The 26,004-nt window shown below is 42.7% G+C and overlaps 1 protein-coding gene across 3 annotated transcripts in view; it reads right to left on the reverse strand.

Annotated features, from left to right (window-relative positions):
* Positions 1-26,004, reverse strand: part of LRP4 (LDL receptor related protein 4) — a 2,374,694-nt gene that overhangs the window by 451,853 nt on the left and 1,896,837 nt on the right. For all 3 annotated transcript variants that reach the window (XM_044082533.1, XM_044082532.1, XM_044082534.1), the window contains exons 21-22: positions 15,900-16,089; positions 10,076-10,207 (exon numbers count right to left, since the gene is read on the reverse strand). In XM_044082533.1, coding sequence (XP_043938468.1) covers positions 10,076-10,207; positions 15,900-16,089 — 322 coding nt within the window. The remainder of the gene's footprint in view (positions 1-10,075; positions 10,208-15,899; positions 16,090-26,004) is intronic.

Consider the following 26,004-nt stretch of genomic DNA (forward strand, 5'->3'; position numbering starts at 1 on the left):
TTGAGCAGGGCTTGGAAAGTTTAAAGTTAAGTCATTGTGACAGTTTACCATAGGGGGGTGTCTTACTACTCCCAGCTTTGGAAGTGGGAACCCCCCACTGCTTAGTCCTGTGAGTACCTTGGGACTGAAGCCTGGGTGTTCTGCTGGTTCTGGGTTTGGACTGAGGAGGCCTTGAAGAGGCAGGAAAGGACCAATTCTTAGAAGTCCAATGCCTACTAAATCTGGGAGGCTAAACTTGCAGGAAATCTAACAGTTTGCATAGATTTAGCTTTTTCCTCCTTTTTTAAGTACTACTTCTGCTTTGTTGCCAACAAGGCGGTCTTGGTTTAAGGGAGCATCCAGTAAATTAGCTTTAACATGATCTGGCAAAGATTGCTCCTTAAGCCAAGCATGCCTTCTAAGTACAGACCCAGTGACAGCAGCCCTGCAAGATGCCACTAATGAGTCAAAACAACACTGCAAAGTATGGTTTCCAACCTACTCAGCAGAATGCATTAAATCCTGTAATTCTTTGTTTTCACCACAGTCAGGAAACATAATTTTCTGTTTAAGCAATCCAATAATACACTGCTGATACTTTAACATATGCAACTGGCAGTTTAAGGCCCTAATGGCCGAAGTAGCAGAAGTGTATACCTTCTTACCCCATCTAGCCAAGGCCCTGGAATCTCTATCAGAGGGGGTAGAGTTTTTGGCAGTAGTAGCCTTAATGCCTTTGGGCCCCTGTGAAATGGTCTCAGGATCCGCAGTAGGATTCTTAAAGAGGAACTTGTGAGAGTCAGGTACCCTGTAATACCTGTCAGGTTTTCTGGGAGCCAGAGGTAGAGAGACAGGGGCTAGGCTAGATTCTGAAAAGGCATTATCTACAATGTCCAGTAGAGGAGGGATAGCTAAAGGCCTGTGTTAACGTAGGAGTAGGAATTCCCTAAGCCTCTTTTTGGAGTCAGAGTAATCCTGGCTTTCCCAGCAGAAATGGTCCCTAAGAGTATGCAAGGTTTTATCAAAAGAGAAATCCTCTGGTGGGGAAGCAGAGGGAATGGAGTCCTCTGCATCAAATCCTCATAGGTAGATAAGGGCAACTCCTGGTCATCAGAGAAAACAGAAATTTCAGAATCCTGATCAGAAGAATCAGAAGGAAAATCAGTCCTAGGTCTCTTAGAGGGAGAAGGGTGGCTTCCCCTGATTAGATTAATAAGGTCTTCAGCCATTCTTATCATTTGTTTTTTAGGCATAGGGGCCTGACCATGCGGTCTGAGCGTCGGTTTTCTAGGCATGGATCGAGTTTTAGGCCTTGAAGAAGAAGATGGAGTCAGTTTAATATGCAAGTCACTAGGCCTGAATACACACTCAGAAGCTGGTGCCTGCACAGCGGCTGCGGACCCATCCAAGGTAGAGACATCCGCAGATTCCACAGTTGAAGAAGCATCTCGTGGCATACCGGACTCCAAAGGGGTCTCAGTAGAGGCCAGCAAATCTAAAGTAGCAGGTATCAGGGGCTGCGAAAGCGCCTCACTGAATACCGGCGAACTGGCAACTAGCTTAGGAGAAGCATCGTCGGCAGCTTTGGACCTATGCGGTCTGTCTCTGTCTTTATCTTTGCATTTTTTCGGAATGTCGGTAGTCGGATGGCTTATCGACGCCATTTCTGGATAATTGAACCAAGTACCAAAATACTTAGATGTGAAAATGAACCAACGACGAATAATTTGAGGTTTGAATAAGGCACAAAACCAACAGCGAGGTACATCGTGGTCTGGGCCTAGGCAAGGAATGCAGTACGAATGAAAATCTTTATGAGGTATTTGATTTCAACAAGAAATACAAGTATTAACTTTTACTGACATCAGTTTAGAGCAAGAAAAAGGATCCCCAGTGGGGTACTTAGCTTAGTTGAAGACTTCGGATCTAAAACTCGAAAAAGAAAATTTCAGGAGTCGGCCGACTGGCACTTGCAAACTGCTTCTGCGACCGCACGTCAAGAAAGACTGATGTAATGGTGTTGGCTGCATGCTTTATACCCCTGACTACCTGATGTCATGGAAGATGAGACAGCAACTGATGCAGGACTCAAGAATTTGATAATCAGGCTGACTGAGCGCTACCTGTAAGCAGATAACCCAAATGTGATGACTGCAACAGTGAAATATGAAGAAAGTACAGTTTTGTACCTACCATAAATGTAGATGTTCGAGTGCTCATACAGCTGCAGTCATTACAGATGGGTTATCCGGCCGTCAGGTGGGTCCTCGGTCGGCCAAATTCCAAAGTCTAGGTCCGGCATCAGTCGTCGCTTCTTCCCTGACATCAGTGCGGCAGGGGTACAAAAGAGGCAGCCGACGCCATTTTCTTCAGTTTTTCTTGCCCCAGATGTCAGGTGCCCCCAGAAGGAAGGCAAAACATAATATTATGCAAACATGCAATATAGAATAATCAAAAAACAGTAGTTGCAAGCAAATACACCATAAGAGAATACCCCAAATAGGTTGTATGATAAGGTGTTTGTCCTAAGGCCTGTCCTAAGAGGGGACGGAGCGGGGGGGTAACCTGGACTGCAGCTGTATGAGCACTCGAACATCTACATTTATGGTAGGTACAAAACTGTACTATGTTCATCGTGCATACAGCTGCAGTCATTACAGATGGGAAGAATCCCAAAGCTAAGTAAGGGTGGTAGGCACTAAGTGGAACTAGGAGGAGCGAGGATGCCCTGCAAGACTGCTGTGGCAAAACCCACTCTAGATTTAGAGTATAGTGGAAGGTGATGGTGCTTGGAGAAAGAGTGCACTGAACTCCAAGTGGCTGCTTCCAAAATGTCCTTGGTAGGGACCCCCCTGAGGAAAGCTGCAGAGGTAGCTGTCGCCCTGGTGGAGTGGGATCTGATGCATGCAGGCACAGTTTTTCCATGAAATGAGTAACAAAAGCGTATGCAGTGGGCTATCCATTTTGAAATTGTCTGTTTGGAAATAGCCTTTCCTTGAGCACCTGTAGCATAGGACACAAATAGCTGCTCGGATTTCCTGAATGGCTTTGTCCTGTCCAAATAATAACAAAGTTGTCTGTGAATGTCCAAGGAATGTAGTAGTCTTTCCCCTTTGTTTTGTGGATTTGGATAAAAGGTAGGTAAGTGGATAGTCTGATTCAAAGCTACACTGGATACTACCTTTGGCATAAAGGTAGGGTTGGTTCATAAAGAAACTCTGTCCTGATGGAAAATGATGAATGGTTGCACAGCCATGAGGGCCTGTAGCTCCGAAACCCTGCATGCTGAGGTGATAGCCAGAAGAAAGGCTGTTTTCCATGACAAGTATTGTAGTGCTGTTGAAGAAGCTGGCTCAAAGGAGGAAGGGTCAGCTTTTCCAATACGAAGTTGAGGTCCCAAGCAGGGACTGGTGGTTTCCTTGGGGGTTTTATATTTTTTGCCCCTCTGAGGAACTGCCTTAAAAGAGGATGTGAGAATAAAGGAGGATCTGTGTTGTATTGTGCAGAAATGGCTGAAGCGTGGATCTTGATGGAGGAGAAGGAAAGTCCGCTGTTTAACATCTCAGCTAGGTACTGTAAAATTTGAGGTATATTTATTACCCAAGGATTCTGGCCCTTTTCTTGGTTCCAGGCACAAAATCGTTTCCATTTGGTGGAGTAGGATTTTCTAGTAGAAGGTCTTCTGGCCTCCAAGATGACATCCTGCACCTCCTTGGAGAGGAGAGTCAGTTGGGAAATCAAGGAATTCTCCATGCAGCTAGATTTAGGGTTTTGAGATTGCTGTGAAGGGTTTTGTAGTTGTGCTGGGACAACAGAAGAGGAACTAGAGGTAGGATCCATGGTGGGGAATGTGTCAGGCTCTTCAGGAGCGGATACCAGTGTTGTCTTGGCCAGTCTGGAGCAATGAGAATCATTTGCGGCCTCTCTGCTCTGGCTTTTAATAGAACTTTGGGCAGCAGAGGAAGAGGCGGGAAGGCATAAACTGTCAATGTTGTCCAATTGAAAGAGAGTGCGCCAATTTCCAGGCCTGTGGATGATAGGTCCTTGAACAAAATTTTTTCAACTGGTAATTTCTGTGGGTAGCAAATAGATCTATGTCTGGCTGTCCCCATGCCTGAGTTATCTTTGTGAAAACTTGAGGATGCAACTTCCATTCGTGTGGATCCGTCATATTTCTGCTTAGGTTGTCTGCCAGTGTGTTTTCCTTCCCTGGCAGGAATTGTGCCTGTAGTTGAATCTGCAATTCCAGTGCTGTGTTCCATAGGGTCATGGCTTGCCTGCACAGGGGGTATGAATGAGTTCCCCCCTGTTTGTTTATGTGCCACATCACTGTGTTGTCGTCTGTCCTTATCAATAGCTGGCCTGGATGCAGTAGGTCTTTGAAGGTCATAATAGCATTTTGCGCAGCTAGCATTTCCTTTTGGTTGATGTGTAGGTGCTTCTCTTTTTGGGACCATTTTCCCTGAATGCACTGATCTGTCATGTATGCTCCCCAGGCGTAGTCTGAGGAGTCTGTTGTGATGATTTGAGTTGCTTGAGGTACACAACAAGAGAGACCTGTGTTTCTTTGGCATGCTTGAGCCCACCACAAAAATTCCTTTTGAAGGCATGGAATGAGTGGTATAATTGTTTCCAAGCTGTGGCTGTGTTGAGACCATAAGTTTTTTAGGTACCACTGAAGTTTCCTCATATGCAGCTTTGCACATGGGATTAGTAGGATGCAAGATGCCATGAATCCCAGAGCCTGCAGGACTTTCCTTGCAGTTAGCCTGGTGAAAGTTGCCATTTTGCTTAAGTATTGAGACAGTTGCCCTTGTTTGTCTGGCGTGAGGTAGGCCATCTGGGTGGTTGTATTCAAGCTGGCACCCAGGAAAATTATTTGTTGAGAGGGTATTAGTTTTGATTTTTTTTTGCTGACTGTGTATCCCAGGAAGTTCAACAGTTTTATTACAAACGCCCGGTGCTGCAATAGTATGTCCTTGCTGTCCGCTTGGATCAGGCAGTTGTCCAGATATGGGTAGATTTGTATTCCTTGTAGTCTGCAGAAGGCGATTACTGATGCCAGGCATTTCGTAAACACTCTGGGTGCAGTAGATAAGCCAAAGGGCAATGCAGAGAATTGGTAATGGGTTGAACCTGCAAGAAATCTGAGGTATCTTCTGCAATCTTGTCTGATAGGGACATGCAGGTATGCCTCCTTGAGGTCCAATGTTACCAGCCAAAACTCCTTGCCCAGCATGGGAAGAAGCTGCTGTAATGTGAGCATCTTGAATTTTGGCACCTGTAGATATGTGTTTAGGATGGATAGGTGTAAGATAGGTCTCCAATCTTTGTCTTTCCTTGGTACCAGGAACAGCCTGGAATAAAACCCTTGACCTTGTTCTTTTGCAGGTACCTCTTGAATCGCTTTCATGTTCATGAGAGCGGAAATTTGTTTTTGTGCCTCTGCCCTTTGATTTTGTGGCAGGTTTGGCATGCCTCTCATTTTTGGAAGGGTGTGAAAGTGGAACCTGTAGCCTCTGTCTATAATGTCCAGAATCCATTTGCCTTCTGTAACGATATGCCAATTTTTTGAGAATAATGCCAGTTTTCCGCCCAAAGGTGCTGCCATTAAAGCTTTGCTTGGCAGGTGTAGGGGGAAGTCATTGTGTCTGTTTTCTAAATGACTGTGATCTATCTTCTCCACCTCTTGGGGTTGGTGATTGCCACTGTCTGGCTCTGAAAGATCCTTGAGGTTGCCCTCTACCCCTTGGGCGTCTGTATCTGCCCCTTTGAGGTCTGTCCGTGGCTGGAAAGGACCAATTTTTTGAAGGCCAGTTTCTGCTGAAATGTGGAGGTTGTACCTGCAGGAAATCTTTCACTGTTTGCATTGATTTCGCTTTTTCCTCCATTTTCTTTAGTACCTCCTCAGCTTTAACACCAAACAATACATCTTTTTGAAGAGGTGCATCTAATAATTTAGCTTTGACATGATCTGGTAAGGTTTGCTCTTTGAGCCAAGCATGCCTACATATAACAGACCCTGTAACAGCAGCTCTACATGAGGCCCCTAAAGCATCAAAACCACACTGCAAGGTATGTTTACCCACTTGCTCTGCACCATGCAACAAATCCTGCAACTCTTTTAAATCTGGTTGTTTTGGTTGTGTCATCTTGCTTTTCAACTGAGATAACAAAAACTGTTGATACTTTAACATATGGAACTGACAGTTTAATGCCCTCATGGTTAAAGTGGCCGAGGTATACACCTTTTCCCCCCACCTTTCTAAAGCTCTGGAATCTCTCTCTGAAGGTAATGGGTTTTTAGCAGTAGAGGCCTTAATTCCCTTGGGACCCTGTGAAATAGTTTCTGGGTCAGCAGTATGGCTTTTATATAGGAACTGGTGAGAATCAGGAACCCGGTAATACCTGTCTGGTTTAACAGGAGTTGGAGGTAAAGAATCTGGATTAAGGCTGGCTTCTGTGTACACATCATCCAATATATCTAAAACAGGAGGGATAGCCAGAGGCCTATGCTGGGGGAGCTGAAGAAATTCACTGAGCCTTTTCTTGGAATCTGAGTAATCTTGGCCTTCCCAGTGAAAGTGTTCCCTCAATGTATGCAGGGTTTCCCCAAAAGAGTAGTCCTCAGAGGGGGGGGGGGGGGACCGAGGGAATAGACTCCTCAGCATCAGAGTCTTCGAAAGGTGAATAGGCGTAATCCTGGTCCTCAGAGGGTTCTGAGGTAATAGAAGCTTGATCTGAGGAAGGGTAGTCTTCCTCTAATCTGGGTCTTTTGTCAGAGGGGGGGTTGAGAACCCCTGATAAGAGTAATCAAATCCTCAGCCATTTTAAGCATCTGCTTTTTAGGCATGGGGCCTTGAGAGGAGGCCTGAGGACCCTGTTTTTTTGGTTTTCATGGCTGCTTTAGATTTAGTGAAAGCTTTACTAGAGGAGGAGGAAGGCCTGAAGACACCTTGAGAAATGGCAGGCCTGTCTAAATTCTGAGTTTCCCCGCCAAGACTGGCGTCGGTATCTGCAGTAGGAATGGGGACCGAGGAGCCTGCGACCTCGGGTACTGAAGTCACCGGTAATGTAGTGTCATCGGTACTCAGGGGCTGCGTAGGCGCCTCACTGAGAACCAGAGAACCGGAAGTCGGCCTAAGCGTGGACTCAGTAGTTGGTGAGGACCTCGGATGTCGGTCCTTATCTTTGCGTCTTTTGCTCAAAACTGGAGTCGGAGTATCCGACGACATGATATAATTAAATTTTTTGCCAAAAAAATGAAGGACGAACTCCGCCCGGCGTTTAATAGTGCGCTTGTTGAATCTAGCACAAAAACGGCAGGCCGAGACGTCGTGGTCTGGGCCTAAGCAAGGTATACAGTAAGAGTGGAAATCCTTATGCGGTATTTGCTTCCCACAAGAAATGCAATTATTAACTTTGTCTGACATCGGTCTGAGGCAAGGAAAGTTTCCCCAACGGGGTACTTAGCTTTCAAGAAGACTTCGGCTGAAATACTTTCGTAAATCTCAGGAGCTGGCCGACCGGCACTTGCGAACTACTTCTGCTTCGGGCACCGGGCGGCAAGAAAGACTGAAGAAAATGGCATCAGCTGCCTCTTTTGTACCCCTGCCACACTGACATCAGGGAAGAATCGATGACAAACGACGCCGGACCTAGACTTTGGAATTTGGCCAACCGAGGACCCGCCTGACGGCAGGATAACCCATCTGTAATGACTGCAGCTGTATGCACGATGAACATCATCTACATTTACATTCATTACATCTGGTCAGAAACAAAAGCAATAAAGGACATTTATACATGCAAATTCTTGCCATTAACTCTGGTCTTAAAACAACAGGCATATCGGCTCCAAATGTTGACATGAAGACCGTCATAAAATGCTTAACTTAGCTTTTTTACAGCAGAGTGCACTGCTGTTACATTCTTGCAATTCAATATCCAATGCAGTCTTTTCACATTTAAGAGAACAAGCCTGTGACTTGCATTAAAACTTTTATTCAATATCTTGAATTGTCAGTCAGAAAATGGGATGGACAGGATGCTGGATCCAACAGCCCTTCCCCTACTTATCCAGGTGAATTCAATAAGGGCAGGTGGGGGACATAATCCTTAGCTAAACCCAAAGGAAGGAGCCACACATTCAACAAAGATTTCTTTGTATGCCAGCATGCAGATACAATGTGGCCCTTAAGTGTCTTTAAGGAGGAACACTTTCACAGTATCATACACTTTACCAGGCTTCTAAAGGATACACTCTTGATCCTCTATAACCTCAGGCAGCTCACACAAGTCAAGAAAAAAAGAGGCATTTATCATTTAATTTTGCTGTGCAATGGATGGCTTATAAAAAGTGTTGTGCAAAACGACCTTTCAATAGCTCTTATCTTGTGATCATCATGCATATATACATACTCGTATACCTATATACATATTATACATATATATACATACTCATAAACCTATATACATATTATACATATATATACATACTCATATACCTATATACATATTATACATATATATACATACTCATATACCTATATACATATTATACATATATATATATATACATACTCATATACCTATATACATATTATACATATATATACATACTCATATACCTATATACATATTATACATATATATATATATATATACATACTCATATACCTATATACATATTATACATATATATACATACTCATATACCTATATACATATTATACATATATATACATACTCATATACCTATATACATATTATACATATATATACATACTCATATACCTATATACATATTATACATATATATACATACTCATATACCTATATACATATTATACATATATATACATACTCATATACCTATATACATATTATACATATATATACATACTCATATACCTATATACATATTATACATATATATACATATTATACATATATATACATACTCATATACCTATATACATATTATACATATATATACATACTCATATATCTATATACATATTATACATATATATACATACTCATATACCTATATACATATTATACATATATATACATACTCATATACCTATATACATATTATACATATATATACATACTCATATACCTATATACATATTATACATATATATACATACTCATATACCTATATACATATTATACATATATATACATACTCATATACCTATATACATATCATACATATATATACATACTCATATACCTATATACATATTATACATATATATACATACTCATATACCTATATGCATATTATACATATATATACATACTCATATACCTATATACATATTATACATATATATACATACTCATATACCTATATACATATTATACATATACATTCTCCTCTTAGAGGATTATGCTAATTTGTCCCAGGTGATACCGACTTTGGCAGTGTCAAAACATTGTCAATTATTTTCCTTCTTGAGAGAAAGTATCAGCTCTGTTTGGAATGAATTAAAGTTCTGCAGTTTCCCTGTGTTTACTAAATGTAGAAATGGCAGCCTTTCATCCAAGCTCTTTTTATGAAATGGGTGGACCACATTGTGCTCCACTGTTAAATCAGTCCTATTTTTAAAAGTTCATACCATCCATAGGCACAAAAAACATTCAGTATGCACTTAGAGAAAGCATACCTGTATTTTGAAACCATAAGGTACTGATTTTAAAGTCTTACATTAAAAAACAAACAGAAAATCTAAAAGCAAATTTCCAATAAAAGGAATATGCAACATCAACAATGCACGTTTAAGCACGTGTTTAAAAAGAAGCGGTTAGCTGAAGGCTGGTACTACTCTTTTACCAACAGGCCTAAGCATCAATGTACAAAGTTGCACACACATTTAGTCCAAATAGCTACCAGACTATGAAAATCAGTCTGGCTTTAACTGAATGCTAGAGCTCCCAAACAAAGTGCCAAAGCTGACAAGACTAAGAATATAACTAAAGCAGAAAGAAACAATTTTTTACATTATTTACAGGAAAACAATTGACAATAATGATACTGACTTTAATTCTATTCACTCTCATGGTAAACGGTACATATGCTTACCTGGAGCACAGGTTTGTCCATTAGGAAGCAGATTTACACCAGTAGGACAGGCACAGCTGTGGCCCTTGGGTAGAGAGGCAAGAAGACAGAGATGACTGCATCCACCATTGTTTTCTATGCAAGCGGTGGGCACTGAAAAGAAACCAATCAAATTAAATTATAAACTACACAGCTGTGGTAGTAATAGTAGCAAGCCAGTTTGGGAAAACATTCAGTTGTTTCAAAGCACGACTAGCAAATAAAAAAAAAAAAATCACAATTTAGTCCAGCCCTTCTATTACATCAGTGTTATGCACCACAATGCAAATCCAACTGGGTTTCCTCAACACATATGTTGCTATACACAGTGACAGCATGATGACAAGGATTTTTTTTGCCTCATAGCTCTTGGGTGTTGGGCTCATTGCTGACATCCAGTCATTGTGTGGGATGTGCACTCTTCTTGCTACATTTCCATAGGTTTTCTCTGGGTACTCTGGTCTCTTACAGCCGCCATGTGCTCATTCACTGCTCGTAACTGTCCCTAACATGTTCATAGGCAAGTACTAGGCAAACAGTCTACAGACCATTTCAAACCTAGCCAAACAAAAAACATATAAGATAGACTGAGGGGAGAATTTGACGCTCTCTGTCCAAGAATCTAGGTTTGCTTTAAAGGTGGCAAGGGTGCTATATGGCTTGACATGTAATGGAAGTTTGTTACAGACATGCAGAATATGCTAGGATAATAATCTGACATCAGAGTGACTTATTTATCTGCTGATGAAGGCTTAGTTTCTTTAACCAAGTATTTGAGGTACTGTAAATTCGGAGAGGGAATAGCAGGAGAAATAGGGTAAGGTCTTTCATGGCTCAAAAGGCTAGACACATATCTCCACAGAGGAGTTTGTAAAAAGATCAGTACAGAGAAAGGGCTGCCAGTTTCCCCCAATTATAAGATTTTGGAGGCCACTGTTTTTAGTTATGAATCTGAGAGCTCTCCAGTTTTGTGATATGTTAGATTTATCCTTGCCTTTATGTCTGGAAAGGGACTGAAACGTTTATTTCTCTTACCTGATGAACAAATTAATAAAGTAAAAATTAAAGACATGACACAAGTGACTAAACTGCAGTTTATGACAAAGTACAAACTTGCATGCAAGCTATTTAATCACCAAGGTTTTAGTAGTACACGAAGGTACAGTGATGGGGAGAGCATTATTCCACTGAACACTAAATGGCTTTACAATTAAGATGGAAGAAACAGTCAACACTAGATATTTTACTTGCTACAATGGGGTCTTTACAGGCCATTTACTTCAGCACAGAATATGGTTTTACTGAATGTGACACAAGGCATGTAAAAGCAAGCCAAGACAAACTGCAGAGTGCTGTTTGCTTCTGAAGAAGAGAAGGCTGTGATGAAACTTTTTCTTTTGTTCCCAACAGCAGCCTGCTCAATGGCTCCACTACTGTCACCCAATCGACCCATTCATTCCATGGGAATGTCGACAGGACATTCCTGGGATAGACAATGCCCTAAGGGCATTCATTCTCGTCTGTTTCTTACAGAGCACCCAGACAGGATGAAGGGACCATTCAACACCAGGGAGGTATGAGCCCTCTTAAACATCAGCTGATACTGTGTAGTGAAGTCAACTTTCATTAAAAGGTCCACAGCAATGGGAATGAGCTGGGAAGGACCCAGTGGAAGTAACCTTCCTAGGGAGCAGGAGTTGGAGATGCCAGTGAAGCAATGTTCAGAATGCCAAACCCTACAACACACAACTCTCAAATGAAGATCTACTTGGGCAGTGAAGATCCATACACAACTACATTATGAATGTATGTACTTTCAATTATGTGGATGTCACACAGACATTTACAACACAGATACTTGCAAGAAGCACTCAAATCAGCTATCTCCCTGGCTGAGTGACATTTAGCATGGATACTTGGCAGTACAGTCATGATAAAACAATGCGGGCGGCAATCCATTTGGAAAGCATCTGCCTAGCCATTACTAAAACATTTTTAACCAGGCAAAGAAAATAAATTGTCGATCTGTCCTCTCTGAGCTCACACACCATCTTGGAAGTAAAATATAAGCTACCAGTGCACATCCAAGATATGAATGGAGCCCTCTGTGCCCCCCCCCCCACTTCTGACTCCTCCCCAAGCAGAAAACTGAAATATGACAGGATTGACTTACGGGTTTTTCTAAAACCCCATTAAGGAGTAGGTATAAGCTTGCCTTAAGAAAAATTCAGCCTTGTGAAAAACAATATAAGGATCTCAACACAAAATAACTTAAAGATCCAAAATCCACTTGGTGGGTATTAAATGCCTTCAGGAGTAAAGTGTTTAAACAGATTAACTTGACATTTGCCTATTCACCTGCTTTCAGAGATGGACAGATAACCCCTGTCAATCAAGAACTTCATATGTCACGGAGGAACAAGATTTTCCTAAGGAAAATGATGGAACACCACATTCAGGAATTATTTGAAAAGCCTATAATTAGACACACGTCTGCTGTTTAGAAGGTCATGATCCACTGAAATGGCAGAAAAATGGAACCTGATCGTGGAATAATTCAGGACCAAAACAAACAGATATCTAAAAATAGTGTGCCAAATATGAGAGTTCACACAGAGTAGCAGAGGGCCCTCACCTTCTCAAAAAGAGAACAGTTTCCATGTGGAAGAGTAGATTTGCCTAGTGGAATAATTCTTAACAGCTCCAAGGGCATCTAAAACCTCAGGTGGAGAATATACCTAGTTTAGCAAACTTATTTGGAAAAAAAATGCCTTTAGATGCAGCTATCCCTCGAGCTAACAAGGACGCCTCTCAACTTCAACTAGTCTAATATAACCCCCTAGGCAACTAGGGGCTGAAGTCCTGGAAACCACAGTCTTTACAGCCATCATTAGGTAATAATATTTGTTTTTCTAGCATTCTTCTCACAAATAATGAGAAGAAAAATAAAAAGGGAACTGTGGAAAAGTGCACAGATAGCTTTCTTGCCATATGACAGGAAATGTATCCATTGCCAGCATCCCTCTGTAGTGAGAGCTCTGTGTTCTTTCTTGTGGCAAACAGCTGAATTTCTGGTATACCCCTTGTTCAAGATGGCTTTGTGAATGCAAGACTTTATTTACATGTTTTTCCCCCTTCATGCCAGCCAACCACTACCCCTACCAATGAATTTCAGCCCATTTGTTTCCTCAGCTATGAAGAGAATATGGTCTCTTATAATGCACTCTTCTTTTACATCTTACAATTATAAAAGACTTCACTCCAATGACCTAAGGGTCTTGTTTCACTTTTCCAAAACAGCAGTCACCTGCATTTAAGAGCTGGATGATAAATTTCTCCAAGGTTAGTAAACTACATTGAAGCCTGCAGGTAGTTTCATCTGCAGCAATGGAAAGGTAGATTTTAGGGAACAGACCTAACGTACACTTCTCGATGGACCTGATGTGTTCACCGTCAGTATGAGGCACAGAACACGATTCAGTGAGGTGTGCATGCTGCTGCTTATATGTACTGATACACAGATGGTATCTGTTCTCTTGCTTCCTCTATGGGTTAGTGCAGAAGTGGGTCAGTCCGTATCCCTCCCACAGAGATGGTCTTGCTGGCAAAACCTGCACATTCCCAAATCTCTGTTTCATTTTCATGAATTCCCAAGTCACTAATCATTTCCAGGATTGCTGGGTCATACTCATGGTATTATGCCTCTGCAGACTGAGGGAAAGAATTCAGGACTTCTTTGTTTTTAGCTCCAGGAATTAGATTAAACTGCATCACCATCCCTAGGACGTAAACTAGCAGAAGGAAAGATCATCCATGTTTGATGGCCCAGTGCCACACTCGTATCACTTTGTTTGTGTGTGTGCATCACAGCCTAGCTACCTGAGCTCACAAGCAGGTTTCTAGACCTCCCTACATCAATAAGAACTTGATAAGACCATCGACTCCACTCTACCACTGTAGCACCATCAATAATAACATTTTTGATGAACTGGAAGGCAAATGCATCTCCCACAAATGAAACTGTGGGAACCTTTTAACAGTCTGTGGCCTAATGATAACTGTCTGACACCACATGGAGAGTGGGTGTCTGTCAAAAGCCCAAGGGTCTTAAGTGTGACTCTTGGAACAGCAGCATTAAGTGCAACTAGGAAGACTACAATAACAAATTGTGGAATTGAAGAAAATCCACCCTTCTTCAAGGTACAGTGATTTCTGAGAAACATATAAACTGCAGAGGTTTGGGAAGCACAACCCCCTTCCCTTCAGGGGTGATGAGGAAGTGAAGACCCACTACAAAAACCCTTAAAAGGTGTAACAGCAAGTTTCAGAATTCACTTTTACTTGAAGAAATTGCAGCTTATTTTTCTAAGTCTTGAGACTTGCTGCATCAGGCGTTCCATTTCCCACAGAGAGTCCAGGAGATCTAGGAAACCACAGTACCACACTGCCAATTTCAGCACCTATAAACAGAAGTGAGCAAACATTCAATAAAAAGAGGCTGCCTGTGATAAACTTCTATATCCTCACCCAGAATGTCAAAGTCAGGACTCCCTGGGCCTTCCCCTTGAGCAGGAACACTTGGTAAAAGCAAGTGCCAAGCTGCACTCTGATGAAGGCAACAACTTCCATGGACACCATGGGCTGTAACCATAGCAGAGTTCAACACTGAGCTTCTCCCAGAGGATCTTTTGAAGAAATCAACAGAAGCCAGTCATCTGCATATGGATACACCACAATTCCAGATACCTCTTCCTCTTGCAAGATCTCTGACACCACAGCTAATATGACAAAAACTCTGTAGGCAAAAATCTGCATAAAGCACAGCACGCTTTTTTGATGTTGTCCCAGTACAAAGCTTTGAATCTCAGGTCAGGTTGCCAAATACTAATATGCAACAGCAGGCAGCCATCACGTCCAGTGACGCCATCCAAATTACCTGTGGAAGCAGGAGACGGAGTGTGTGTAAAGTCATCATCCTAAAACAGATGATGCCCCAGCTGCAGTCACTGGTATCTAGGAGAGGAAGGTACCCTCCCCAATACTTTAACAATGAAGAGGACAAAAAAAAAAACTTCTGTTTTGTAATGGAAGTTCCATCAAGGCTCCTTTGCACAGCAGTGAACAGTTCTTCCATTAGCTCACCCAACTTCCTGATGGTGGGGAGTAACCAATATTTCCAAGATACAGCTTTCTGTGACAGTAACCAGAATCCTTTAGCCCTTTGCGATGGAACTCCATGTACAAGAAACTCTGAGAAATGGACTTCTACAGGCAGTTTTGACAAACTGTGGGCAGCTGTGGTGTTCCCTATGAGGTTTACATTTTGCAAGACTTGGCAAAACTGTCCAATACTTCGGCTGTAATTTTTGCCTCCAAGAAGGCTTTCCCCTGAGAGTGGAATGAGTTGGCAATGGAAGAGGATGACAGGGATCAATGTAAATGCCCCCCATAAGAGATGAGGTTTTTATCTCTTTCTAGAGCTAATCTATGAGCTCCCAAGAATACTCTACAAAACATATTCCTCCCCAGAATGAGGTATCCAGAGAATGCAACATTCAGCAATGCCATCCAGTGCAGACACGTACCACTAACTGTTACCCTTGCCACTGAATCAACACAGTCAAAGCTGCAACAAACATTACAAAAAGTCAACGCCAAACCACTTGAATTTCCCTGTGCTCCCAGTTGATGCAAAATAAGTTTGCTATGTTTGCTCCCCCCTGGTCAGTCTCTCTGTTTTCATTTCTTTCATTTAAAATGGGAAGAAGAATGGCACTTAAACATGGAAAAAGTTTCAAAGCCTTACCTGCAGCCCGCTGCCGGTGGAACATGTGGATGTCCATGAGGTTTTCAAGGTTGTCTCGAAGAGTTGTTCTACCCAGTCCTGTGATTTTATCTGCACTCTGAATGCTTTTGGACTGCCAGTCTGTCCAGTAAATTCTGTCTTCATGAAGTGTAAGCCCAAAAGGGTGAGGCAACTGACTGCCAATTAGGATCTGTATAACAACATTACAGAGTGTACGGCTGAAGTATGGACTAGGACAAAAAATAGTTCTTAACAAAATTACCTACCCACAGGTTACAGCAAAGAACAAATTCCATCAGCATAAATACTTGAAATAGGAAGGAAGCAGGTGAATTGGGCTAATAGAATTATCTAACAACATATCAGTTCTAGGTAAGGTAGAGATATTACAGACGGGCTGTACAACGATAACTTAAAATATTTAACATACCTCAAAAAAAAAAACAAAAACCAAAAGGTGCATTCTGCAACTCTATATTCTCCAGAATACCAAATCACTCGTACACAAAATAAAAAGTCTCTTCTACAAGCTCTTACACACAATATCAGTCTTACCTAGGTGGTTCATCTTAACCCAGGCTCACAAATAAATTACAACAGTACTATTCCCCTATAAACACACAACAAAAAATAGTAAGCCTCACTTCTTGCAGCATTGACAACAAATGGACTCTTTTAGAAGCATTTCTCTGTTTTGATAAATCTCAATTACCCTACTAATTAAAAAAACAAACCACTCATTTAAGATTGTGAGCCACACTCTCCTCTTCATCTCATGATGATAAAAGCCCCAAATGAATACCATGTGACATAACCTTAAGTACCACCTAAGTATCATTACAGGTGTCATATACATTCCAACACCCACTTTTATCACCAATATTCAAAGCATAATCAATGCTATGCTTCCCACAAAGAAAAATAAAAACACAATTATCTTTGGCGTTTTAATATCAATGCCAAAGATTCAGAAGGATGAAAATTCCGCAGAATGCTAAACAGCCACAGGCTAGAACAGTTGTTAAAATAATCATTGAGTTCTCACATATTTATGGGAAACCACACAATAACTGACCTTATAATAAACGTACAATAAAGATGTCTATATGCAGATATTCCGTTCAATTCAATTAGTGACGATTACTCACTAATTACCAAATAGCCATTTAAAAATGAAAAATTGTCTCCCAGTCATAATTACTGGTAGACCTTTCCTCAAAACAAGCAACATTACTTGACAACTACCTTAGCACTACAAAGTAGACTACTCTGTACTCTCAAACTAACCCCATACACACACTAGATTACTTCATACACATCCTCGCAAATACACCTACACTGAAGCACTCATAGTCAATATATCATTACCTAAAGTTCCTCCTACCTCACAAATTAAGGAATACAGACTGGACACAAACCTATGCCCATTTACTAAAATACTCAGGAATACCACTTTCCTGTAACACAAAGGCATCTCAGGGGAGAAAGATATCTCTGGTTTTCAAATTAATTCAAAAACAAAGTTAAAAGAAAGAGAAAATGGAAAATTTGGAAACAAGGTCCCACCAACTTAAACATTTATCAGCAACCCCTTGCATTAAGAAAATCAATGAGAATATTCAGCAACAATGCAAAAGCCTTATACGTCAAAGGCAAAATGATTTAGCCTCTCAACTTAAGCATTCTAGAAAGACAGAAAACATTTAATGGGTGACATTATAGTGCTATAAAAACAATAACAATAAATAAATAAAATAAACAATCAGGCAACCTCAACTCCTTTGCTAACAATTTCAGAAACTCTACTCTCTTCTCTCTTCTATACCTTATATTGCCAACACATTTCTTCTCATCCTCTTCAAAACAGTACTTTCCCTCCAAATCTGCATCCTTTTCCAATTATGTTGCAAATTTTAACTTCTCCACAGCAAATGAAAAACAGACCAAAACTCAACAAGTGCAAAATTCAGCATGTTACACCCTACATTCTTGAAATCGTCAATAGCAAAACTTGCAAAATCACCAACACATATTTTTAATCTCTCACTTACACACATACATTTCCACCTACATTCAAACACTGAAGAGTCACTGTATCACTACTTAATGTTCAATACCACTCACAAAATAAAGATTACAGGATGGTCTCAAACCTCTGCCCAGTTACTAAAATCTCTGAAAAACAAATCTGTCAACAGATGTAAACAAATAAAAATAGCTATGGACTGCTTTGTGATAAAGAACATAGCTTTAGAAACCCCATTTAGTACTCTAACTGCACTACTGTCAGCATCAAGCTGCATTTATAGTAGCAATAATAATGGCCTCATTATGGCAGGTGTCTTAGCAGCTGTAACATGAGCCATTGAGACATTAAGCCATAATAATAAGTTATGTACCTACCATAATGTTCCATGTTAGTTGTCTTCTTCTCGCCTTCTTTCTTGCTGGATGGGTTTGGAGCCGATCCTCGGCTCCGACTCGGCAATCTACTAAAGCTCGAGAGCTATTTACTGGCTCGAGGCCCTCCCTATATCCCACAATGCTAGACATCAGATCCCCAGATCTCATTTGGCAGTGCTAACACCAAGGAAAGATTCAAGGACACCTGTCCAACCACAAGGAAAAACTATAGTACAAGGACAGAGGAGGACACAATGTACATCAGAGTTGTCCAGAGGAAGAAGGCTTCAAAAGGGGACTCTTCTCGGTCTGTCCAGGCTAGGGGGATGGAGGGTGGGACGCAATAAAGAAGGCGAGAAGAAGACAACTAACATGGAACGTTATGGTAGGTACATAACTTCTTAATGTTAAGTTGTCTATCTCGCCTTCATTCTTGCTGGATGGGACAGCGTCCCTACCACCTTAGTCCTGGGTGGCTCATCGGAACAGACTCCTGAGCACAGTGGAACCAAATTCAGCTCTATTCCTAGAGGCCACATCCAACTTATAATGCGAAATGAAAGTATGACGAGTGGCCCAAGTAGCTGCGGCACAAATAGATTCCATTGGTAGTCTTGCTTGAAAAGCTACTGACGTAGCTAAAGCTCTGGTGGAATGACCTTTAGGTTTAGCAGGGAGTTCTTTATGTCTGAGCTGATAAATCAAGGTAATAATAGAGGACAACCACCTGGATAAGGTTACTTTGGAAACTGGCAGTTCTTGCTTGCCCTCAGCATAGGATAAGAAGAGTTGGTCTGATTTTCTTATTTGCTTAGTCCTGTCCAAGTAGAAACGTAATTGCCTATGAACATCCAAGCGGTGCCAATTTTGTTCAGATTTGTTCGAATAGTTAGGAAAAAAGACAGGCAGATCAATAGTCTGATTCAGATTTGTTTCAGAAGGTATCTTGGGTAGAAACGAAGGATTAGGCCTAAGTGAAACTCTGTCCTTATGAAACACAAGATAAGGAGGACGAATACAGAGGGCTTGAAGTTCCGAAACTCTCCTAGCTGATGTGATGGCTACCAAAAATAGAGTCTTCCACGAGAGAAATTTTAAGGAACAGGAAGCCGCAGGTTCAAAGGGGGGGGGGGTCAAGGAAGCCAATATCAAGTTCAAGTCCCACAGAGGTGGGGGATCTCTGACTGGGGGCCTAAGCAACAAAGTTCCTTTGAGAAAGGCCTTGCAAAGTTTGTGGGACATGATGCTGGTTTCTGACAGGCCAGCATGGAAATTTGCAATATCAGCTAATTGGACCCTAATGGTGGCAGAGGAGGAACCAGCTCGAAAGAGCTCTGCTAAAAAATCTAAAACATGATGGACAGGGGCTGTAAAGGGGTCAATATTCCTAGCCTCTGCCCAGAAAGAGAAATGTTTCCATTTACTAGCATAAGTCTTCCTGGTGGCAGATTTGTGCGAAGAAAAGATGATTTCACTTACCGGCTGAGAAATTAGCGGAAGCCTGGCTAAGGTTGGAAGTGGAGCAACCAAGCTGTGAGGTTGAAAGACTGAAGGGATTGGTGCAGCCCACCCGACTGATGGACCAAGAGGTCTGGCACTGGGTCCAGATTCCATGGCTGCTCCAGCAGGTGACAATGCAGGAACGGGAACCACATTTGTCGAGGCCAGTAAGGGGCAATGAGGATCATCCTGGATCTCAATGCGGTTGCTTTCTGAATTAGCTTGGGAATTAGGGGAAAAGGCAGGAATGCATACAGAAGATCCCGGGGCCAATCATGAACTAGAGCGTCTCTGGGGGAGTACCCGGGAAGGGGGAAGAGAGTGAACAAGTCATCGCACTTGCTGTTGAGAGGAGTAGCAAAAAGGTCGCAGAAAGGTTGACCCCATCAGCGGAAGATTTTGTCCGCCACTGATTGATTGAGAGACCACTCGTGAGGCATGAGAATAGCTCTGCTTAGCCTGTCCGCTATGACGTTGGACCTCCCGGGGATGTGCATTGCTATCAGAAACCGTTGAGAGGAGATCACCCACTGCCAGAGTCTGAGTGCTTTTCGACATAAGGGATAGGACTTGGTTCCGCCCTGCTTGTTGATGTACCATACTACAGACATATTGTCTGTCTGAATTGCAATAGTCCCGGTGGGTAGAGAGTCCTGAAGAGCTTGCAATGCCAAAAGCATTGCTCTCATTTCCAAGACATTTATGTGCAGATGGTACTCTAGAGGTTGCCAGGTGCCCTGGACAGTCCTTCCCTGAAAATGCCCCCCCCCCACACCCGATCAGGGAGGCATCCATGGTTACTGTGGCAACAGGAGGAGGAAGAACACACGGTCTGCCCTGGAGTATTAGAGGGGAGACCATCCACCAAGCCATGTGGTCTTTGCATGATTGAGTGATTATTATCTTGTGAGACATTGAAAGCTGTTGAAAGGACCATTGAGTAAAAAGCATCCACTAAAGAAGCCGCATGTGAAAATGAGCCAGTGGAACTAGTATGATTGCTGCTGCCATGAGGCCCAAAGTCTTTAGTACAAATCTGGCCTGAATCCTGTTGCATTGTAGTAAGACCTGCACATGTCGGCGGATGTCTGACACTCTGTCGAGAGGAAGTCTTGCAGAGAGATCTTTTGTATTTAAGTTTGCGCCTATAAAGACTAATGACTGACAAGGCGACAATGCAGACTTTTCAAAATTTATTGATATACCTAGCTCGGAGCAAGTTTGGATCGTATAATCCCTAGCTCGTAGTAGCTGATGCCTGGTGGAAGCAGTGAGGAGCCAGTCATCGAGATATGGAAACACCTGGAATCCTCACCGTCTCAGGTGAGCCGTAACCACTGCCATACATTTGTTGAACACCCTAGGGGCTGTGGTGAGACCAAAGGGCAGGGCTCTGAATTGAAAGTGACTGGCTCCCAGCCAGAAGCGGAGAAACCTTCTGCAGCGCCTGTTCATTTTGATATGGTAGTACGCATCCTGAAGGTCTATGGAGCACATCCAATTGTCCTGACCCAAAAAGGGTAAATGGACTGAAGCGTGACCATCCGGAACTTTGTTCTTTGAACAGACTTGTTTAGCCTGCTGAGATCCAAAATGGGTCTTCAGTCCCCTGTCTTTTTTGGCACCAAAAAGTACTTGGGAGTAAATTCCGGATCCTTGCTGGTCTCCTGGGACTGGCTGGATGGCCCGTTATTCTAGCAGTTTTGAAATTTCTAGCACTGCTTTTTCCCTTAGACCGGGTGGAACATCTGGAAAGGACTTGGTTGTTTGTACCGGGGTGTGGACAAAGGGGATCTTGTAACCCCCGGATATGATAGACCATACCCATTTGTCTTGTGTGAGGAGTTGCCAGGCTTCTGGGTACAGTGACAAACTTCCCCCCGACTACCTCTGAAGGTGGACAGTCGGGCAGCCCCTCAGGGGTGCTGAAAGGGTTTGTCAGAGAAAGATTCTCTGCTACCCTGATTTTGCGGGCCCCCTCTGACCCTCAGGTGGCATTTATTATTGTTCCCTCCCCTGCCCCTGGAGGGAAACTCACCACGTGTGTCAGGCATGACTCCGTGGGGTTTCCGAAACCACATTTTTCCACTCTTCTGACCCTTGGGGTATGGTCTAGAGGGAGTGGAGAAACGGACTCCCATGGCAGAGAGAGTCTTGCCTTCCTGCTCACACCTGGTAAGGGCATCTTTCACCTGTGGTCCAAACAGAGCCGAACCAACGAAGGGGGTTACTGGTGAAGGACGCCTTAAAGGGGTCAGCAAAGTTACATAACCGCATCAAGGCATGTCTTCTCAAAGCCACGCCTGTACCTGCGGCCCTACTCGCCCCATCAGCTGCATAAGAAATGAGCCGCATGGAGGAGTTGACAATAGAATTAAGGGTTGCCAGCTGGAAGTTAATCTTATCTTGAGCCCCCGGAGCTGATGGATCCTGAAGGGCATCACCTAATTCCTTGAGAAGATCCCTTTGGAGACGGGTGAAATGGCACAGATAATTCAGCGACCACATACAAAAAGTCACTGAGGAAAACATCCACTTCCCGTACCTGTCCATTGTCCTAGATTCTTTATTAGGTGGATGGACAGGCAATGAAGGGTCAGCCAGCTCCTTCTTTGTGGCTGCTGCAACCACCATGGCATCAACAGGGACACCCTTTGTCAAGAATTGCTTGTTGGGTGGGGCTGTAATAAATTTAGTGGGCCTACGGGGAGTTGGTTCCACTGTATCAGGGGCTAACCACGCCTTTCGAGCCACTTATTTCCATTAGCGGGTCAAAAGGTGGAGACACCCAGGAGGTGGAAGGGCGAAAATCAAACGTGTCCAGGTAGACTGACTCGTCCTCCGAAGGGGTAAGGGCAGTCCAGTTCCCCCTCAGCTTAAGGATCTCTAGGATGACTGAAAAGGAGACATCCTCAGAGGGGGATCTTGGGGACCCTTCCGAATCCTTCGTCGGTATCAGACGTGACTGACTCGGGGGGAGTCGACATGTTTCCTCTTACATTTTCTCTTCTGTGGGGGCTCCTCTGAAGGATCAGGGGAGGCCTCGGAAGAGGAAGATATGCCCAATGGGGTGACCTGGAGCATTTGCTCTCCACGTTTGTGGTCAGGAGGATGGACAGAGACCAATGCAGGCACCATGGGGGGAGGAGCCACAGGGGCTGATCAAGGGGCCGACTCAGGAGTCAGCACACTCCTCATGACCTCGAAGGCACCCCCGTCAGGCACAGCAGAAGGTCTCCACGAGGAGAACCCCTGCTGGCACCGAGAGGGACGGCTCCGAGACAGATGTCAGGGCAGAGCTCACCTGCACCGAGGCTCCGAGAGGGAGAACAGGGTCCGATGCCACTCGCCCCCTCGGAGCCGATGAGGGAGTCTCGCCGCCCAGATCCCTCCAAGGACGGAACCAAAGAAGAGATCGGAGCCGATAAAGGAGCCGAAAGGTGTGGCATCAGTTCTGACGTTACCAAGATTCGAGCCCCAACCAGCTCCGGCTCCGAACACATGAAGGGAGTCGGAGGAGGAACTGTTGAAGATATCGGGACAGCCACCATTTTGGCCAGGGCCTGCGATTTAAGGAGTCTACTGACCACCCTCTCTAAGTCATGATCGGATAGCCTGGAAGACCGAGATGAGTGGGACCTATGGCTTTTTTCAGATTGGAACAATGGTGACCTCGGAGCCGAACAAACCGATTCTAGGGAAGGGGACCTAGAACGTTTTCGGCTCGAAGACAGTTCTGACACTAAGGTCGGAGCCGACTGAGGTCCAGAGGTGTCGGCTCCAGCCGGAGCCGAAGAGGAGGCAGGCGCTCCACCAGGCGATGGCTCCGAACAGGGAGCCGACGGTTTGGCGGGCTTTGAGGATTTACCTGACGAAGGCTTGGTCGGGGATCCTTCTGGCTTAAGTAAGCCTCTCAGGATGAGCTTGTTCCTACGCTCCTGCAGGACTCTCGGGCTGAAGGCATGGCAGACCGAGCAGGAGTCCTGCAGATGTAGGGGACCCAAGCAATAAACGCAAGAAGTGTGACCATCTGTCAGAGACATCTTCTGACAGCACAAGTCACACTTCTTAAAACCTGTGACTTTGGTATCCTTAGACATAGTGGATACCAAAGAAGAAAAGTCACTAGTGCTTAAACACACAGAAAAACACACACACACTCGCACTAGTTAAACTAACAATATTAATAACTACACAGCTATATACTAATGCCAAATATATATATAAATATATACAAAAAACTACAAGCCTACAAACTGTAGTAAAGTAGAAGAGCTAAACACTACCCTATTAACACAAGGAAAAGGAGGGGAGATTAGCCACTAAGAAAAAGGGGGGGGGGAGAAACCCTCCAACTAAAAACAAGTTTCTGAGAGGGAATATTAGGGAGTAAACAGTGAATTAACTAACCAGAAAGCTATATATATATATATATATATATATATATATATATATATATATATATAAGATAAGGTTGCAGAAAAAAAACTAAAGTTAACTTTTATACTAATATTAGAAGAAAAGATTAATACGACCTGGAGCCAAGTAAATTCGCAACTTCGTAGCTGAAGCGGCAAACGAGATCTGGGGATCTGACGCCTACCATTGTGGGATATAGGGAGGGCTTCGAGCCAGGCCAGTAAATAGCTCTCGAGCTTTAGTAGATTGCAGAGTCGGCTCCAAACCCATCCAGCAAGAATGAAGGCGAGATGGACAACTTAACATCTGTTTATTTAGTAAACTTCAGAAATTCAATTTTGGTGAATCATCATACTCTGATAAGGACAGACCATTTCAGATCTTTACTAGCAACTTTGTATCTGACATAGGAATTCTAATGACAGTAGTTACAAAAGCCTCGGTACTAAGATTCATTGGTAATTACTGGACAATGGTTTACAGATTATGTGCCTATATCTAGACAGTGACCAAAAGTGAGAATCAGTCTTTGTATCTGTGAGGTATACACCTAAACGATTGCACTAACACCAACCACCTACAGGTTCATAGGTAGATACCAAGTAACCAGGCTGCGTACTGTTCTCCCTATTTAGGAATGACATCACTCATGACTTACACAAACCAAAAACAGTTATAACCATTGATGAACTCCTTCTCCTTGAGGTTCACAAAACCCACCAAATAGTGCACCAAGTAACCAAGTCTCAATTCACCAACCTTTGAAACTGGCTCAACAATAATAAACTCAAAATGAACAGTGGCAAAACAAATGTCACACTTTTGTCCAAAGCAAGGAAATTGGTTTCACTACCTCCTTCAGTCTTAACATATTTAAAAGGAGATATTATAGTGAATGTTAAGCATCAAAATATTAAGGGGTTACACTTGCAAATAAAAATTGTTACCACTATGCCTTACATGAAAAAGCTCACTGGCTATTTCTAACAACCACTTTTCTCCTCATTCTCTGACTTACAAAATTCTACTTATTGCCTATTACTACATTCTTAAACAGTTACTCCTACACAAGGAATCCTTAGGAACAAGAACATATACTCAGATTGGTCAAATCCAGATTCAAACTAACCAGAATAAAACTGGCTACCTAGTGACAAAAAAATACATAACAGAACAGAAATTAAAATCTGAGGCAGCAGTTGTAAAACTGAATTTCGGTGCACCTGCTTTCATGATGCTGCTTAGTATTGCACCTTGTAATGGCAGGTACACACAGGTAATTGTTATACTTGTACATACTGCAAATAGATTTTGAAATGTGCTTTTTAATTCAATCTGCTTTACTAAGTGCATGCTGAATTTTATTCTTATGTACTAATTTTACTGTAAATTAATTTCCACTGTACTCTTGTACTTGGATCGTGGCTAAAAACCGCCAACAAACAAACACACATACCCAGTCACCAAATTGTAAAATAAAGAAATAATAAAAGAATAAAAATAAATGTAGCGCCACTGAATAAACTGTTTCTCTGCATGGTCTCTGCTCATTTACGCTGTGTCAAGAGTGAATAGTCTCCATGGAGCGGACTTCATTTGTTAAACTTAAAAAACAGCTGGGGGATGAAGGCACCAGTCTTCACCCCTTATAAGGTAAATTTACAATGACTTCTATTTTTCTTCATGAGATTGTTTATGATGCACTACATGTCTGCATTTGGGCTATGGATTTGGAAGAATTGTTTATTAAGATGGGTGGGTACAGTTCAGAGCTGTAACTGTC

Source organism: Protopterus annectens, chromosome 9.part0 (assembly GCF_019279795.1).
Source record: "Protopterus annectens isolate FY-2018-M chromosome 9.part0, PAN1.0, whole genome shotgun sequence".
Classification (NCBI taxonomy): domain Eukaryota; kingdom Metazoa; phylum Chordata; order Ceratodontiformes; family Protopteridae; genus Protopterus; species Protopterus annectens.